General features: G+C 45.5%; 2 protein-coding genes across 4 annotated transcripts; one reads left to right on the top strand and one right to left on the bottom strand.

The window, feature by feature from the left end:
- Window positions 1–4,903: 4,903 nt before the first annotated feature.
- Window positions 4,904–7,072, top strand: LOC306797024 (retinol dehydrogenase 7-like; the record flags this gene model as incomplete). Of its 3 annotated transcripts, none has more annotated exons than XM_079296183.1 (5): window positions 4,904–4,970; window positions 5,786–6,100; window positions 6,197–6,455; window positions 6,544–6,707; window positions 6,794–7,072. In XM_079296183.1, 4 exons carry the CDS (start codon window positions 5,788–5,790, stop codon window positions 7,015–7,017), a joined length of 960 nt encoding a protein of 319 aa, XP_079152309.1. In that variant the 3' UTR covers window positions 7,018–7,072. The 3 variants fall into 3 exon arrangements, with proteins under 3 accessions (XP_079152309.1, XP_079152310.1, XP_079152308.1); XM_079296184.1 differs by lacking the exon at window positions 4,904–4,970 and adding an exon at window positions 4,993–5,035; XM_079296182.1 differs by lacking the exon at window positions 4,904–4,970 and having other exon boundaries at window positions 5,761–6,100.
- Window positions 7,073–7,876: 804 nt separating this feature from the next.
- Window positions 7,877–11,378, bottom strand: atp5f1b (ATP synthase F1 subunit beta). The gene is made up of 10 exons (XM_079296773.1): window positions 11,222–11,378; window positions 10,211–10,387; window positions 9,949–10,123; window positions 9,665–9,786; window positions 9,348–9,532; window positions 9,092–9,250; window positions 8,829–8,951; window positions 8,526–8,738; window positions 8,238–8,439; window positions 7,877–8,143 (listed from the first exon to the last, which is right to left on the bottom strand). Exons 1-10 carry the CDS (start codon window positions 11,322–11,324, stop codon window positions 8,046–8,048), a joined length of 1,557 nt encoding a protein of 518 aa, XP_079152899.1. The 5' UTR covers window positions 11,325–11,378; the 3' UTR covers window positions 7,877–8,045.
- Window positions 11,379–15,434: the final 4,056 nt, after the last annotated feature.

Genomic DNA, 15,434 nt, shown 5'->3' with positions numbered 1-15,434 from the left:
GGCAGCGAGTCACGTGTTCTTATTGGACAGAATTGGCAGGGACTCGGGGTCAGCGTGTGTTGTTTGAGGGTAAGTGTCCTGTTGGTTATGCTGCTCAAAAGGCCAGCGACCTCAACAGGGCAAATACTTTACCTGCGGAGGCCCCGCGCTGTTTGTGCATCCTCGCTATCTCAACACGGCTGATTTGCTTTCGAAGAGGATTATGTCATCCTTCGGACAGTGTCCTTTAGATGTGAAATGATTTAGTTAATGGCGGCGGCAGCAGCTCAGGGTTTCGAGTCCGATGTGTGGCACACACCAGGCGAGGTGCGAGTTAATATCCCATCACACAGTCAAAGCTACAACACAGCGTCACCCTGCACGTGAGCGCGGTTGTGTTTAGATGCAGGTGCAGGTTGACATTCAGGTCATTGCCCTCTTCCAGCTCGACTTCCTCAACAGCTTCATGTCGCGAAGACTTCTGTCATCTTTTTTGTTCACTGGTGGTAATGAAGCTTTGTTTACATCATTAGGCCTATATTTCAGGTTTTAATCATTTGAGACAATCACAACAACATGCTTAGTTGTCATCTCTAAAATCGGGCCCTTTCATAATGTATGAGAATATAAAAGCCTGCCACGCTCACACATGAAAACAACTGGTGTTAATATGCCGGCGGTCACTCACCGCTGCCTTCAGGCGCCGTCAGGAAGATTACGGACATGTGTCCACGATGCAAAGTTTCAGAAATCAGTGGACATGATTTATGCTGAACCATAATCTTTGTTATAAAAGAAAAAAATACAAAATGTAATACCATTGAACACACACCTTTTCATTCGTTATTGTATTGTTATTAGTGGGGTTTTTATGAATAAAGTTTATTATTTATTAATGCCATGGTGAGTGTTGTATAAGGTCAAACTAAAGGGAACTGCGCTGACTCCAGTACCATCAGAAATATTGTAACGTCCTGATTGCACACAAAGAATCCAAAAAAATGGTGTTGATTGCAACTTTAAAGGTTGCAATTTTCTGTTTCCCCGAGTTACTGTGACATTTAGAGGTTGGGAAAGCTGCTTTAACAACTGAGTGTAAATGGCTTTATTTTCTATGACTCATTTCCTACTGAAACAACAGTCCTGAAGCATTGACATGTGCAAGACATTTGGAAATACTACTTATTGGAAATAAGAGTGCTTGAAGGCAGCATTTGCACAGCAGGGAAATTACAACACTGCACTGCTGCCACCTTGTGGTGAAAATGTAGAGAATCCTCAGATGACCCCACACACTCGGTTGGCTGTGGAAAATGTGCTAGAAATAAATAGAAATAAGCGATATTACTGGTGCACAGTGCAGTTATTTCACACATATCAAGAAACCAGGCACAGGGACCTTTATAAGTGGACTAAATGAGATCTAAATAGTTCTGAATAGACGTCCAGTGCGTCTCTGTTAATCAGGGGGAATAGGAAGCAGCTGGTCTCAGCAATTAGCACCAACCTGCTCAGAATGCTAACTCCGTTTCCCCACCAGCTAGCTCCCGGAGAAGGTCAAACAGCGAGCTGAAGACCGAGATATGTTTTTAAAAAAGTGGATATCGAGCTTCATCAAGAGGACAGAGAGACGACTCCAGTGTGACCAGAACGGTGGTCCTCGTACGCCTGGACGTGTAAGTACTCAATTGTTCGCTAGCATCATATTACACTTAGCCTACATCCGGGGTATTCAATTAAAACTCAACGAGGCCCAAGAGAGAATATCCTCACGTAACGCAGTGATTTTCAACCTTTTTTGAGCCGCGGCACACTTCTAACATTTACAAAATCCTGGGGCACACCACCAACCAAAATGACACAAAAATACACTAACACAGTACATATAGTTAATAATATAGTTTATAAATGTATTTGTACTCACTTAGTGTGAAACCTGGGCCTGTTTCGATGAACACAACATGGATATCCTGGCAGGAATGGTAGAAAGACGCACACGAAGCTCTTCCTCAACAGCTCTCAGTCTCTCTCTGTTTTTAGTTTTTATCGCTGTCAAGCTTGAGAAGCTCAGCTCACACAGATATGTGGTTGAAAACGGGAGCAATGTCAAAATAGCTTTGTTGGCCAGAATGGGGAACTCCTTGGCAACAGCTAACCAAAAACTGTCCAAAGGAAGATCAGCAAAGTTTAGCTTTAAACCACGATCTTGTTTCAGTTCAATGAGTTCCTCTTGCTCCTTTAAAGTCACGTCCTTTCCAGCAACGGATGCTGAGCTGTATGGGTCCCTAACCCAGTCAAGGCATTCTGTGAAGGCTGAAGAGAAATAAAATGACAACTTCTCCTCCAGAGTTTTCAAATGTTTGCCAATGACCTCGCACATTGCAGCAGTGTTGCCATCCTGCAGTTTCTCGGTGAGTGGGAACATCTCAAGGTTGCCACGCTGCACATGTTGTTGCCAGAGCTGCACCTTTAAACGGAATCCGTTCATTTTGTCAGTGCTTGTAAGCAGGTTTTCATTTCGGCCTTGCATCCGTGTGTTCAGTTCATTCAGATGATGAAATATATCAGCCAGGTATGCCAGCTTTGCACACCACTGATCACTTGCAAGCAGCTTTAATAAATCGGGCCTCTCGTCTGTCAGAAACACTTTAAGTTCCTCTCGGAGCTCATACACACGGGTCAGCACTTTGCCGCGCGACAGCCACCGGACCTCCGTGTGGAGCAATAACACTTTATGTTCCGCTCCCATTTCCTCACACAGAGACGCAAATAAGCGAGATTTCAAAGGTCGCGTCTTCACAAAGTTCACTAAGCGCACAACATCATCCAACACAGGACCTAGATCTGCTGGTAAGGTCTTTGCAACGAGGGCCGAGCATCTCATTCACAATGGCTTCACAAGCTGGCAGTATTAATGTTTCTGCCACGGTGTGGGACTTTTTTGTTTTAGCTACGAGTTCAGCAACAAGGTAGCTAGCTTTGAGGGCTCTCTCGTTTACCTTTGTGGTTTTTCTCAAAACAGTTGCCTGTTTCTCATCGTTTGTACGTAAGCGTACAAAATAGTCCATCGACTTGTTTTGAACGGAAGGGTGTTTCGTTTGGAGATGGCGTTTAAGCTTGCTTGGCACCATATATATATATATAACACATATATATATATAACACATATATATATATCATAGTTTTTAAATGGAACTGGAAACCACTTGTTTCAGCCTCATTCTCTGTTAACATCATTGTTGGTCAGTGTGTTAGCATTGTGATCATATTGGGCCCGTAGGTGTATTTTCTGTGCCTTCATTTTGGATGTGAGTGGGTACGTTTTCTCAAAAAGAGTCAAAGTGGCGCTTCATATCAGTGCTTTTAATATGGTCACGGACTAGTTTTTAAACTGCCCGTGGGAAGAATTGACGTTTAGAGTTTGTCCATTATTGTTTAAAGGCTCTGGTCTCTCTGACCACTTGTGAAATACCTTCTTTACTTACGTATTTTTCCTAACCTGGTAACTTTGACACTCTTTGGAATATGATATAAACGTCTCCCTTTCTCCTCTCTGTCCCACATTATTTTTTTGCCACATTTGCTTGAAATGTTCCAAAACAATACCCTTGACCTCTGCCTTCCTGACACTAATCTTCATATCCATGTTCGCTTTCTTTGAAGCCCTCTTTGCCAACTCGTCGGCGTTCTCATTCCCGCTCATCCCTACATGTGCCGGAACCCACAGGAATATAACCTCACCTCCCCGATTAGATATTCTCGTTCATGCAGTTTGAAAAGACGGACTCTTTATGTGCCATTCTGATTTCAGTCTGTAGCCTTATCACTGAGTCCATGGTGCTCCTTCCCTCGCATGAAAATCTTTCTGGAATCGTGCTTTCCATTATCTCACAAACACTGGATGTTAGTGCTGTTGGTTTGTAGCTGCTGGGTTTAGATGGCTCTTTGCCAGCTCTTCTAATGGGAATCACTACTGCGCTCCGTGACGTTCTCTCCTCCCACACTCTGTTCTAAAGGCACGGCAGCTTCAAGTGTGCTGCTGCTCCCAAAAGCCTCCGCCTAACGTAGCATGCCTGATCATGCTGGTGATGTGGGTCTTGATCCATTTATTGCTCTCACCATCTCTGGTTTCCTCCCTCCTGTCTAACACATCTGGATGCTGATTTATTCTTCTGTCCCGTCTCCTTCTTTCTTCTTCCGACAAATGATCTGAACCATGAATCTTCACAAATGCCTTGGCCATCATATCTGCCGTTTACCTGTTGGAGACCGGCGAGTGGCTGTGTGCCCAAACCTCCTGCATTAAAGCACCTCAGTGGCTTTGGCACGACACTCTCACTGCGTGACTCGGATAACCCAGGAACACCTTCTTTGGCACGTTCTCTCCTTGAAACTCAATCAGCACTGATTCACTGTCCTTCTTTACTCCTCTTCACCCTCTGAAACAGCAACAAAGTACTCTTTGTAAACAAGTACAATGTAAGGTACAGACACTGTACTTGAATACTTGATTTTGTGTTGCTTTCTATAATTACTGTAGCTTGCAAATCAATTTTTTTACATTGAACAGATGAGATAAGCTTGCAAACTGTGAATCACAGGTAGATCTTAGCGGACAGATTTTGCCTTATTAATGAATAAATAAATATCGAAATGATTAAATAGCCCATGTAAGCATATAAATAAATGAGTGATTAATAAAATTCCACTTTCAGGCCAGTCTGTGTTAATGTATAACAACAAAGGACACTCTGATGGAAACAGGAGATGAGCAGTGACTCCTTAATACATTCATATATTTCCACATTTATCAATTATCTGCGTCAGCACGAGCCCAGCGGCCGCAGCTATTCCTTTCCCCGCCGATAGGGGGCGTCTTGCGTGACGACATGAGAGGCGCCGCTCTCCTGTTGGTCGACAGAGTTCCGCCTTCACGGAGCTACATAAAAGTGGAGTCTGCGCAGGAAGCCAGGAAGACCTCTGCACAGCAGGTAGGACGGCCGCGTTTCTTGATTCACGTCTTTTTCACTTCCGGCTGAGGAGAAAACCCTCTCAGGTTTCTGAATTAACGACCTATTCACAGCGCGTGTGTCCGTTTTCTTGTGTTTCACGGGACGTTAGTTAGGAACCGATATGTGCGCGAGTGAGCAGCATGGGTTTTTGGCGTTTTTACCGACTTTTTCATCACATAGCGCTATGAAATAAGCTAGTACACGCGGATAATGCAGCTTATGAATATGCAATGTTACGTCTATAGCGCACAGCATGCATTTATTTCTAAATCCGCTTGTTAATCTCAAAGAAAGCAACGGGTCAACGAACTTTGACACACACTCATAAACCTCCCCGTCTGTTTTCACTGTTAACTTGTTGCGTCACCAAAGAGTGAGAGAGTTCATTTAAACTACAACACATTTCACTGATATCTTTTTTTAAAGTCAAACACAAAAAGGAAGTCAATTATAGTTTCCTTTGTAGATATGTAAGTTTATTAAGACTGCCACCGACCAGTTCCAGTGCGTAAAAGTACATATTAACAAAATGTACTTCCATACGAGACAATATTCTGCCTTTTCGTGTTGTCGTTGATAGTAATGCAACAATGTAAAATGAGCTTTTTACTGTTGTACTTGAATGAAGTGGAGCTGAGTTGAACCATGTTGTATCATCTCTACTGGTTTAATCTATCACATTGTATTTTATATCCCGATTTATATGTTTTGAATGGAAAATATCATCTGAAGAATAACTACAGTCTTTTATGGCACTTGAGAAAGTGTAATGCCTTCCCGTTTTGTTTTTACAGCCATGTACCTGTATCTCCTGGGGCTGGTGGTTTTCTACTACCTGTACCGCTGGTTCAGGGAGCTGCCCCGTGTCCCCGACATCGGCAGCAAGTATGTGTACATCACGGGCTGCGACTCCGGCTTTGGCAACCTCCTGGCCCGCCATCTGGACAACATAGGGTTCAGGGTGATCGCCTCGTGTTTCAGCGAGAAGGGGGAAGAGGATCTAAGGAAGTCCTGCTCCAGCAACCTGATCACAACACACCTAGATGTGCGGTCCAAGGACAGCGTTGCCAAAGTTGCAGCGATGATCAAGGAGAAAGTGGGGGAGCGCGGTGAGTTCACGCTCTCTTTGTAACTTGATGGGGTCACATTTAGTGTCTGTGTTAAAAGTGGTTCCAGTGACTGGATGTGCTCTGTGATCCTCTTAGGCTTGTGGGCTGTGGTGAACAACGCCGGCGTGTCCATCCCCTCGGGCCCGTGCGATTGGCTGACCATCGACGACTACAAGTCCATGCTGGACGTCAACCTTCTCGGAGTGATCGCGGTGACGCTGAGCGTCCTGCCGCTAATTAAGAAGGCCAGGGGAAGGGTGGTGAATGTAGCCAGCGTGTTCGGGAGGATCAGTATTACAGGGGGCCCGTACACTGTCTCCAAGTACGGCGTGGAGGCCTTCAATGACAGCCTCAGGTGAAACATTTACTCACACAATCAATTATTTGTCAGTATGTCTGAGCAAAGATTGTTTCGCACTGATAAAACCGAATGTTTTCCTCAGGTTGAATATGGAGCAGTTCGGCATCAAAGTCCTGTGCATCGAGCCGGGCTTCTTCAAAACAAACGTGACCGACTGCACTATCCTGAGCAACAATGTGAAGACGCTGTGGGACAAACTGCCCCAGGACGTGAGGGATGACTACGGAAGTGAATTCCTACAAAAGTGTAAGTTCGGATTTTCTCTTTCCTACATTTATGCGGGGCATGTTTCTGTTTAGTTCCTCTATTTATTTTCTCATTCCCCCTCCCAGCATTAGTCACAATAACAGACAAAGTTTCCAAGATCAGTGACGGGGATCTGATGAAGGTGGTCAGCTGTATGGAGCACGCCGTATCCGCCGTCCGGCCCCGCACCCGCTACTCCCCGGGCTGGGACGCCAAGCTCTTCTGGCTGCCGCTGTCGTACATGCCGACCTGCGTGTCCGATTACATCGTGGCCAGAGAAGCCGTTCCTATTGCAAAGCCGCGGCGATGAATTGTGCACGTTTTATGCAATAAAAGTTGGCCAACGTAATACTGATGTCTGTCATTCCTGAGTGTTCGTCCACTGACATGAACAATGATATTAAATAGTACTTTGTGTCTATCCCTTCTGAAGAGTGTACTTATTCATGACACCTTATCTACAGGCAGATAAGAGTTTGTTCAAACCAATGTGGCCTTCAGGGTTGATGGGTGTGTGAAAGTTCAGGGAGTCCATCAAAAAGCAGCCACATTCAGACGTTGTACATTTAGTGTAGATAAAGCTTAAAACAATGAGTATTGCAGCCAGTGATCTTTCAAAACCTTTTAACCAGGAAGTCCCTTGAGATAAATATATTTTTCAAGGCAGACCTTCCAGACGGCCCTGTAGCTGTTTGTAGTCGCTGGCTCAGAATCAACTTCCGTGCATTTCATTGTCAAAGTGCACAATACACATGCAGAGGGGATGTATGAAAGCCTTCTCTTGCCCGAGATGGTATTAAATGCTTCAGGCTGTCTTCAAATATTTAATAGGTAGATACTAGTTATATTTTTTACTTTAACCATGTGGTGTAATTGTATTTTGGCCTTCAGATTGAGCCAAAGACTTGTGACCTAGAAAACTCTGCTCCCATGAACTCCTGGCAAGATCCAGCTGTACAACAGCTTTTTTTTTTTTAACCCTCAAGTTGAAACAGTCACTCATCCAATAGTTTGTCCACAATTTTATTTCAGTACGTGACAAGCTGCAACAGGTCAGACGGCTTTAACATGACTCATCACTGCCACCTTGTGGTCAGAGTGGACGAGGACAGCCATGCCATGAACAACATTCTAAACGACTAACGCATGAGAAATATACAGTTGACAAGTTGTGTAAAGACAGCGTTTTATTCCATCTTCCATTGGAAACATTAAATAGAACTTTCTTTCATGGATGACGAGACTGGTACATTGTGACATGTTTTACAAACCAAGTGCTCCTAAAGCGCAGAACCCTCCTTTTGTTTATCATCTAACAGTTATAGATTGTTTACATGTTTATGAGTGCTCCTCAGCCAGCCTCTCAGCCTTCAGAACCGCTTCCTCGATGGTGCCGACCATGTAGAAGGCCTGCTCGGGCAGACTGTCGTACTCTCCTGCAGGGAAACGGGGAAAGAAAATATTAGTACTGTGAAGAAAGCCGGTGAATTTTAGGGGCACAAATCTATAAAAGTGAATGAAAGCACGAACCGTTAAGGATGCTCTGGAAGCCCTTGATGGTTTCCTTGAGGGGAACCAGCTTTCCGACGTGGCCGGTGAAGACCTCGGCCACCTGGAAGGGCTGGGACAGGAAGCGCTGGATCTTGCGGGCACGGGCAACCGTCAGTTTGTCCTCCTCGGACAACTCATCCATACCCAGAATGGCAATGATGTCCTGCAGGGATTTGTAGTCCTACAGGGGGGAAAACAACATTTTTAGTATTACCAAAATAAACCAAACATAATAAGAAGTTTTAAAAAGATAATGAAGTCCCAAACCTGAAGGATTTTCTGCACACCACGGGCGATTTCATAGTGCTCGGTGCCGACGATGTTGGGGTCCATGATACGGGAGGTCGAGTCCAGGGGGTCGACGGCGGGGTAGATACCCAGCTCAGCGATGGCGCGGGACAACACAGTGGTGGCATCCAAGTGAGCGAAGGTGGTGGCGGGGGCGGGGTCAGTCAGATCGTCAGCGGGCACATAGATGGCCTGGTGGAGAGAATAGTCATTTAATAGCAGCTAATCAGCGCAATGGTGGGTCACCATGTACGGGCACAGCTCCAGTCAGTGAGCGTTTACCTGCACAGATGTGATGGAGCCCTTCTTGGTGGTGGTGATTCTCTCCTGCATGGTACCCATGTCAGTGGCCAGAGTGGGCTGGTAACCCACAGCAGAGGGGATACGCCCCAGCAGGGCGGACACCTGAGGAGCAAGATGACTTTGGTCACTATCAAGCACACAAGTCAGCATTGAAAAAAAGTGGGCCCGCATCTAAATGTTAAAAATGAGACACTACAACTCGATTAACTGCGATAACAAATGCATCTTTGCTTCCGACAGACCTCAGAGCCAGCCTGTGTGAAGCGGAAGATGTTGTCGATGAAGAGCAGCACATCCTGCCCCTCCTGGTCACGGAAGTACTCCGCTACGGAGAGTCCAGTCAGAGCCACTCTGGCGCGGGCGCCGGGGGGCTCGTTCATCTGTCCGTACACCAGCGCCACCTAGCAGGGGACACCCGTCGGGGGTTAGCGGGTTGACGTTTGCTACCGCGACATGCTAAAGGTAACTTTCTTCAATATCTCGTGCCTAAACCCTCACCTTGGAGGTGTTGTCCTTCAGGTTGATGACGCCGGACTCGATCATTTCATGGTACAAGTCGTTTCCCTCGCGTGTGCGCTCTCCCACGCCGGCGAACACAGAGTAACCACCGTGGGCCTTGGCCACGTTGTTGATCAGCTCCATGATCAACACAGTCTTGCCCACACCAGCACCACCGAACAGACCTGTGGCCACGAGGAACAAAAGGATTCGTTTTAAGACACTACCAAGTGGCTTCAAAGATCCCGGCATACAAGCCACCATCGATCCTGTCTGTAGAGCCATAATGGTGGTCAAACTTGTGTTCGCGCACATACCGATCTTTCCTCCCTTGACGTAGGGGGCCAACAGGTCCACCACCTTAATGCCAGTCACCAGAATCTCCTGCTCCACACTCATGTCAGTGAACTCAGGGGCCTCAGCATGGATCGGTGCAGTCCTGTGGGGGGGAAACAACATTTTAAGTTCTTCATTAAAGAGCAAAACTACTTTTACAAAGCTTTTGACTCTTGCATTTTTTATATCGTCAATTTTTAAGACATTTTGCTTCCAATCATTAAAATAGCTTCATCCAGTGTATTGTTATTTCAGGTGAACTCACTGCTTGGTGAGGATGGGACCCCTCTCGTCGATGGGCTCACCGATGACATTCATAATCCTGCCCAGAGTCTCGGGACCCACTGGGATTCTGATGGGGGCACCAGTGTCCACAACCTTCTGTCCACGGACCAGACCCTCAGTACCATCCATAGCAATGGTACGCACTGTGCTCTCCCCTAAACACAACACATTTAAATGTAACTTCCCCTGTATGAATGCTTTCTGCTCATACGGGTACGACTGTTATACTTGTAGTTGCTCACCAAGATGCTGTGCCACTTCCAGGACTAGCCTGGACTTACGGCCTGCGACTTCCAGGGCGTTGAGAATGGGAGGAAGGTCCTCATCGAACTGGACGTCGACGACGGCACCGATGACGGCCACAATGCGCCCGGCAGGGGCGGCTGCAGCGGCGGCAGCAGGTGCGACATAATCCCTGCCTGTAAAGTAACGCAGACAATATGTGCAGTTAGCTCGGTAGCATACAAACATGCGTGCTACAGCCATGACCTTGCAGTGCCAGCGGTACCCAGGAGCCTTGAACGCACCAGAGACAGTCAATGTCAAGCGATTGTTGTCGGCCAAACGATGAATTAGCTTTAAACGCAACTGAAATAACCCGAGTGAGGCCCTGTAAGAAGTCAATAAGTGTACATGTGTGGAGTTTAGGTGGACTTTGATCCGTATCAACAGTTGACAAGTCATTTCACCGATTAAGTAACGTTAAAGCGGAGAGACTGACAGATGGATGAAGCATAATTCGAGCTAACATTGCTAATGACAAACGCAGGGCATTCAATGGCAAGTACGTTTAACAAACAACCTTAATGTCTTGTTTTCTTTGTAGATAAACTGAATGTGGGTAAACGTTGCAAACGACTTTATATTGTTGCTAATCTACTAGCCAGACCTTGCTAAAACCGCAACTTGTAACGCTAGCTTAGCATGCTCTGCACAGTCTGGCACCGCCTCATGTCATTAGACAAAGGTCATCGCTGCTAGCACGAGTAAAACATAGCCTAGACGTTTTCTGACGCGTGACATCTGTCAATAAGAGCATGGATGCACACGTGTAGCCGTATAAACGGTTTGAATTACTCAAGCGGATTTCAAATTAGACAGGTTAATGTTGAGGCCTGCTACGCCGCCGACAGGGCAGCCTGCGTGTGGCTAGCAGCTAGCGTTAGCCGTGCCCCTGCCCTTCTGACAGCTGCGGAGATGCGCATTTTTCTTCGTACGATTTCGCTCAAAAGCACCAAGCATGCAGGACTTACGTGAGAGGACGGCTGGGGATCCAACGAGGGCCTTCAGGGGCTGGACCCCAGGCTTGAGAGCCTGCAGTGCCCCGGTGCAGCAGCGTCCCACAGCTCCTAACATTGTCAAAATGGCTGAAGGTGGAAAGAGACGGAGGAACTTGCGGCTTTATAACGAAGGGCCGAGGAGGCGAACTGCGCGTGCGTGCAACGTAAGTGGCTAAACTGAGCATGCGCAGATGGTAAACCTGTTCAGCTGACATTCTGCCCTCCAGAGCTGTTTGACTATTTGACAGTAAATGTGACTGCTGACTGAAGTTACATACAATACAAGTGTTATACATATTTTTAAACCAGTCATTAAATGAATGTAGAACTACATGGGAACAAATGATTATGGAATACTTGTGGTGTCACTGTCCCATACAGTGTTTCATGTCAAGGGGACATTTGTTGTTCTTGTCTGGAGACCCTTCGGTCACGAACAGTGCCCTCATTCCCCAGAGAAATAGAAATAAATGTCCACAGTTGGTTCCATGTCTGACTGAAAACTGGACCACTCTGCCTGTGTTTACAGAACTTTATCATATCATTATGATTGTCTGGACTGGTTTACCTCAACATGAGGTGTCAGTTGACCTCGACATGTCCGTGGTGGATACTTCAAACATTGTGTCTGCACCGACTAAACAGCTAGGTGGTGTACAGCAATTGAAGTACTGTACTTAAGTACAATCTTAATTTACAAGTACTCAACATGAATGTTTACGTTTTATACCTTGACTTGGAACAGAGTATTTTTACAGTGTGTTGTTACTACTTTTACACAAGTTTTGAATCTGACTTTTTCCACCACAGGCTGCTGACTGTGTAATGTTGATGATATTACAGACACCCACAAACATGCACACGAGCAAACGGCATTGACCACGGAACCAATCATGCTCTCTGGATAAGAGAAGGACGTGCGAACATGAACGTGAGTACAACTGCAACCAATATCCAAAGTGTGATGTGTTTTTTGGAAGTGCAATTTAGGCTAATTACTGATTATACAATTTACACGTTAATTGATTGCTGTCGGGAAAACAAAAAAAGAGAAAGAAATATACATTTCAACCTGTGTCCTACTTGCTTACCGTGTTGGAAGTATTCAGATTCTTTATTTCAGTAAAATTACCAAAAAAACACACCATAAAAATACTTTTAAGTATCAAAAGTGGAAGCATTCATTTTACAGATTCAGTTCAATTTATAAGAATGTATAAGAATTGTATCTGCAAAGTAACTGTAGTTGTACATTTATGTTGTGGAGCAAAATGTACGATATTTCCTGCTGAAGTGTCACTGCTTGCTTATTCTTATGCTGGGACACTCACTGGAGGCGACACAATTTCATGAGTCAGCATGATTTTGGTGGTGGGTGGTGCAACATCACATTCAGTAGAAGATTAGCCCCGCGTGCAAATATAATTCTACATAAAAAGTATTTTTAACCCAAATAAATGTCTTCGACAGTACCTTTTCTTCAGCCTTGAGTATTGTCTGCAAGTTTCCCTTTCAGGCGGAACAGATAACAAACTTCACAATAAGGCCGTGTGAAAGGAACAATGCAACAGTGTCTGGTACAAGTCAAAGTTCTGCAGTCAAAACATGTACTTAAGTAAAAGTACAAAAGTGTCAGAGAGGCCCCACTGTGAAGAATGGCCCATCTCAGATTCATATTGTTATATTATTCCATTGTAGTTATCGATGCATTAATGTGTTGAGCACTTTAATGTTGCTGCTGGTAAAGGTGGAGCGATTTTTACGCCCCACGTTCCCGGTGGAAGTGCACCGTTGCTTGGTGCAGTCTGTTGGTCTCTGCATTTTTCAATTTGCTGAGCGGGACAACCACGTTTTGCACACCAATTTTGCCATGAACTTCGAACACATCACTCAGTAAAGCCTGCGGCGATGCAGCCTCACAGAAAGGGCGCATCAGAGGCCTTGTGCAGTTGACGTTGAGTGTCCCACAATGCAATGCAGGAAGGAAAGGGAGGAGCTGTTCACAGCTGAAAAAGATTAAAACCAATTCAGAAACCAAACACTAGATCTACATACATATATATATATATATATATATATATGTATGTATGTGTATATATATATGTATGTATGTGCATGTATGTAGTATATGTATGTGTATCTTTTTCTACCAGTACAAACGGTTCATTGATATCTTGTACACTAACTAAAAACAAATGTCAACTATAAAACTCAGTATCTACACTATTCTACAACATTATAATGCAGACTGGAATTTGGGACACAGAACATGTGAGCGTTGTCAGCCCCGAGAAGAGTCCACCATGTTGACACTAGAGGGAGCTGCTGTATTAAAGGAGACACAATCCGCAGAGGACTGTGTTGTGCAAGCTATGCTAGTGTGTGTGTGTGTGTGTGTGTGTGTGTGTGTGTGTGTGTGTGTGTGTGTGTGTGTGTGTGTGTGTGTGTGTCCTCTTGTTTTCTTAGCCTCAGTCTGAAGCATAATGTACAGTCTGTGATTTGTTCACAGATTCTGAAGAAACAGAGCCCTCTGGTAGAGGTGCAGGTGGAGCAGAGTCAACAACTCCGAAGTGTGTTCAGTTAAAATGAGTTTGCTTCTCTTTGATTGTGTCTAAAACACACTTTCTGGTTTTGCATGGAGTAACTAATTGAACACGGCTTGGCATCGCTCCTGCTACCCACACGTGACTATCTGCAGAACAGCTGCATCGCCACTAGTCTGTATTTGTCTGTGAAAACACAGCGTATATTTGAATTAATCATGCTCAGCATGCCCCAAAGTGGTGAGAGATCAGTGAGAATGTTTGTGTTGCCAGGCTTTTGTGGTCTGTGTTGTTGGATCCTCACAGGCACAGGGAATACTCTGAATGAACTGGCTTTCCATATTATCACTCCGCCATGTTTGGAGAGGTTGAGATCGTGTTGCAGACACTGTAGCCACAGGAATCCGGCCCAATGAGCTCACGACGGTGAGGGACGCAAGAACGGACATGCTCCAGTGCAGCAGAGGCTGATGACCCACTTCATGGAATGATCTGTGAAAACCTGCTCTGTATTCCCCCCCCCCCCCCCCCCCCCATCATTGGTCCCCAGAGGATGAATCCTGTTGAATCCTGATTTTTCCTGAGGCTTCACCATGAAGTCGACATTCGTGGTATCTTCACTACCATTGGATGGATTCTCATGGAGTCTCGTACGCACATTCATGAGGTGCAATAACTTTGGTGGTTCCTCAACTTTTCATCCGGAGCTATCATCAGATCAACACTTACGTTCGTCCAATACTTTGGTTTAGGACCAAAAACCTGCAAGACTAATAGCATTCCCATGAGCCTCAGCTCTAGTTTGTGTTAAATGCTGATTTGAACCTTTTGGCATGCTTTAACACGAAACTAATATACTGACAGTCAGCATGTGTGCATTGTGAGACAATGGGCCCCTGGGCACAGACATGCAAACACGCCCACCACCTCTCCTAGGACGAAGGCACACCGGCGTTATCGTTGCCTGTTGTTGTTGTGTGTCTCTCTGGGGTTGATTTGGTCGTCTTGAAGTCTTTTGGGGTCTCTTGTGGTCATTTTGAGTCTTTCTGTCGTTCCTTTGTGTCTATTTCGAGTCATTTCGTGTCTCTTTGAGGTTTCCTTGCCCCTTTTCAGTCTCGTTGTGAGTCTCTTCGTGGTATCGTTTTGTCTCTTTGCAGCTATTTTGCATCTCTATGTAGTCCTTTGCGTCTCTTTCTCCTTGCTTTATGTCTTTTTGTGGTCATTTTCAGTCTCCTCCCGGTCGGTATGTGTCTTTTTGAGTGACGTTTTGTAGGTGAAGGCTAAGGGGGGCCCTGACACTTTGGGCCCCTGGGCCTGAGCCCGGTAGGCCCGCTCAGCAATCCATCCTTTACTGTCAGTAACAAGACAAGCAAAAGACAAGCAAAACAACGTACACAACTCTATCTGAACGTTTGCAACCAGGAACACATTCCTCTGGTCCGCCATGACAGCTACGCTCCGAGGGTCACGGCTGTGATGTCGCTTTCAGCTCTGCTGAAGATCAGACCGGCATGAGAACTTGTCGGGACACACTTATCCGTTTTGTTGTTCTGAGTACTATCTTGTAAAAACAGTGGTTAAACCAAATGTCAGCGGAAAGATACCTGGAGGGGCAGGAGATATCAAAGAGCTTCCCCGGTGTC

Source organism: Melanostigma gelatinosum (genome assembly GCF_949748355.1).
Source record: "Melanostigma gelatinosum genome assembly, chromosome: 24".
NCBI lineage: Eukaryota > Metazoa > Chordata > Actinopteri > Perciformes > Zoarcidae > Melanostigma > Melanostigma gelatinosum.
The sequence above is the reverse complement of the archived record's forward strand: the minus strand, read 5'-3'. Positions and strand labels throughout refer to the sequence as shown.

Coding starts and splice junctions, on each gene's coding strand:
- atp5f1b (XM_079296773.1), bottom strand. CDS start 11,324: ATGTTAGGAGCTGTGGGACGCTGCTGCACCGGGGCACTGCAGGCTCTC. Junction 9,787..9,948: donor GGTCCCATCCTCACCAAGCA/GTGAGTTCACCT, acceptor TCCCCCCCACAG/GACTGCACCGATCCATGCTG. Junction 8,739..8,828: donor GCTCCATCACATCTGTGCAG/GTAAACGCTCAC, acceptor TCTCTCCACCAG/GCCATCTATGTGCCCGCTGA.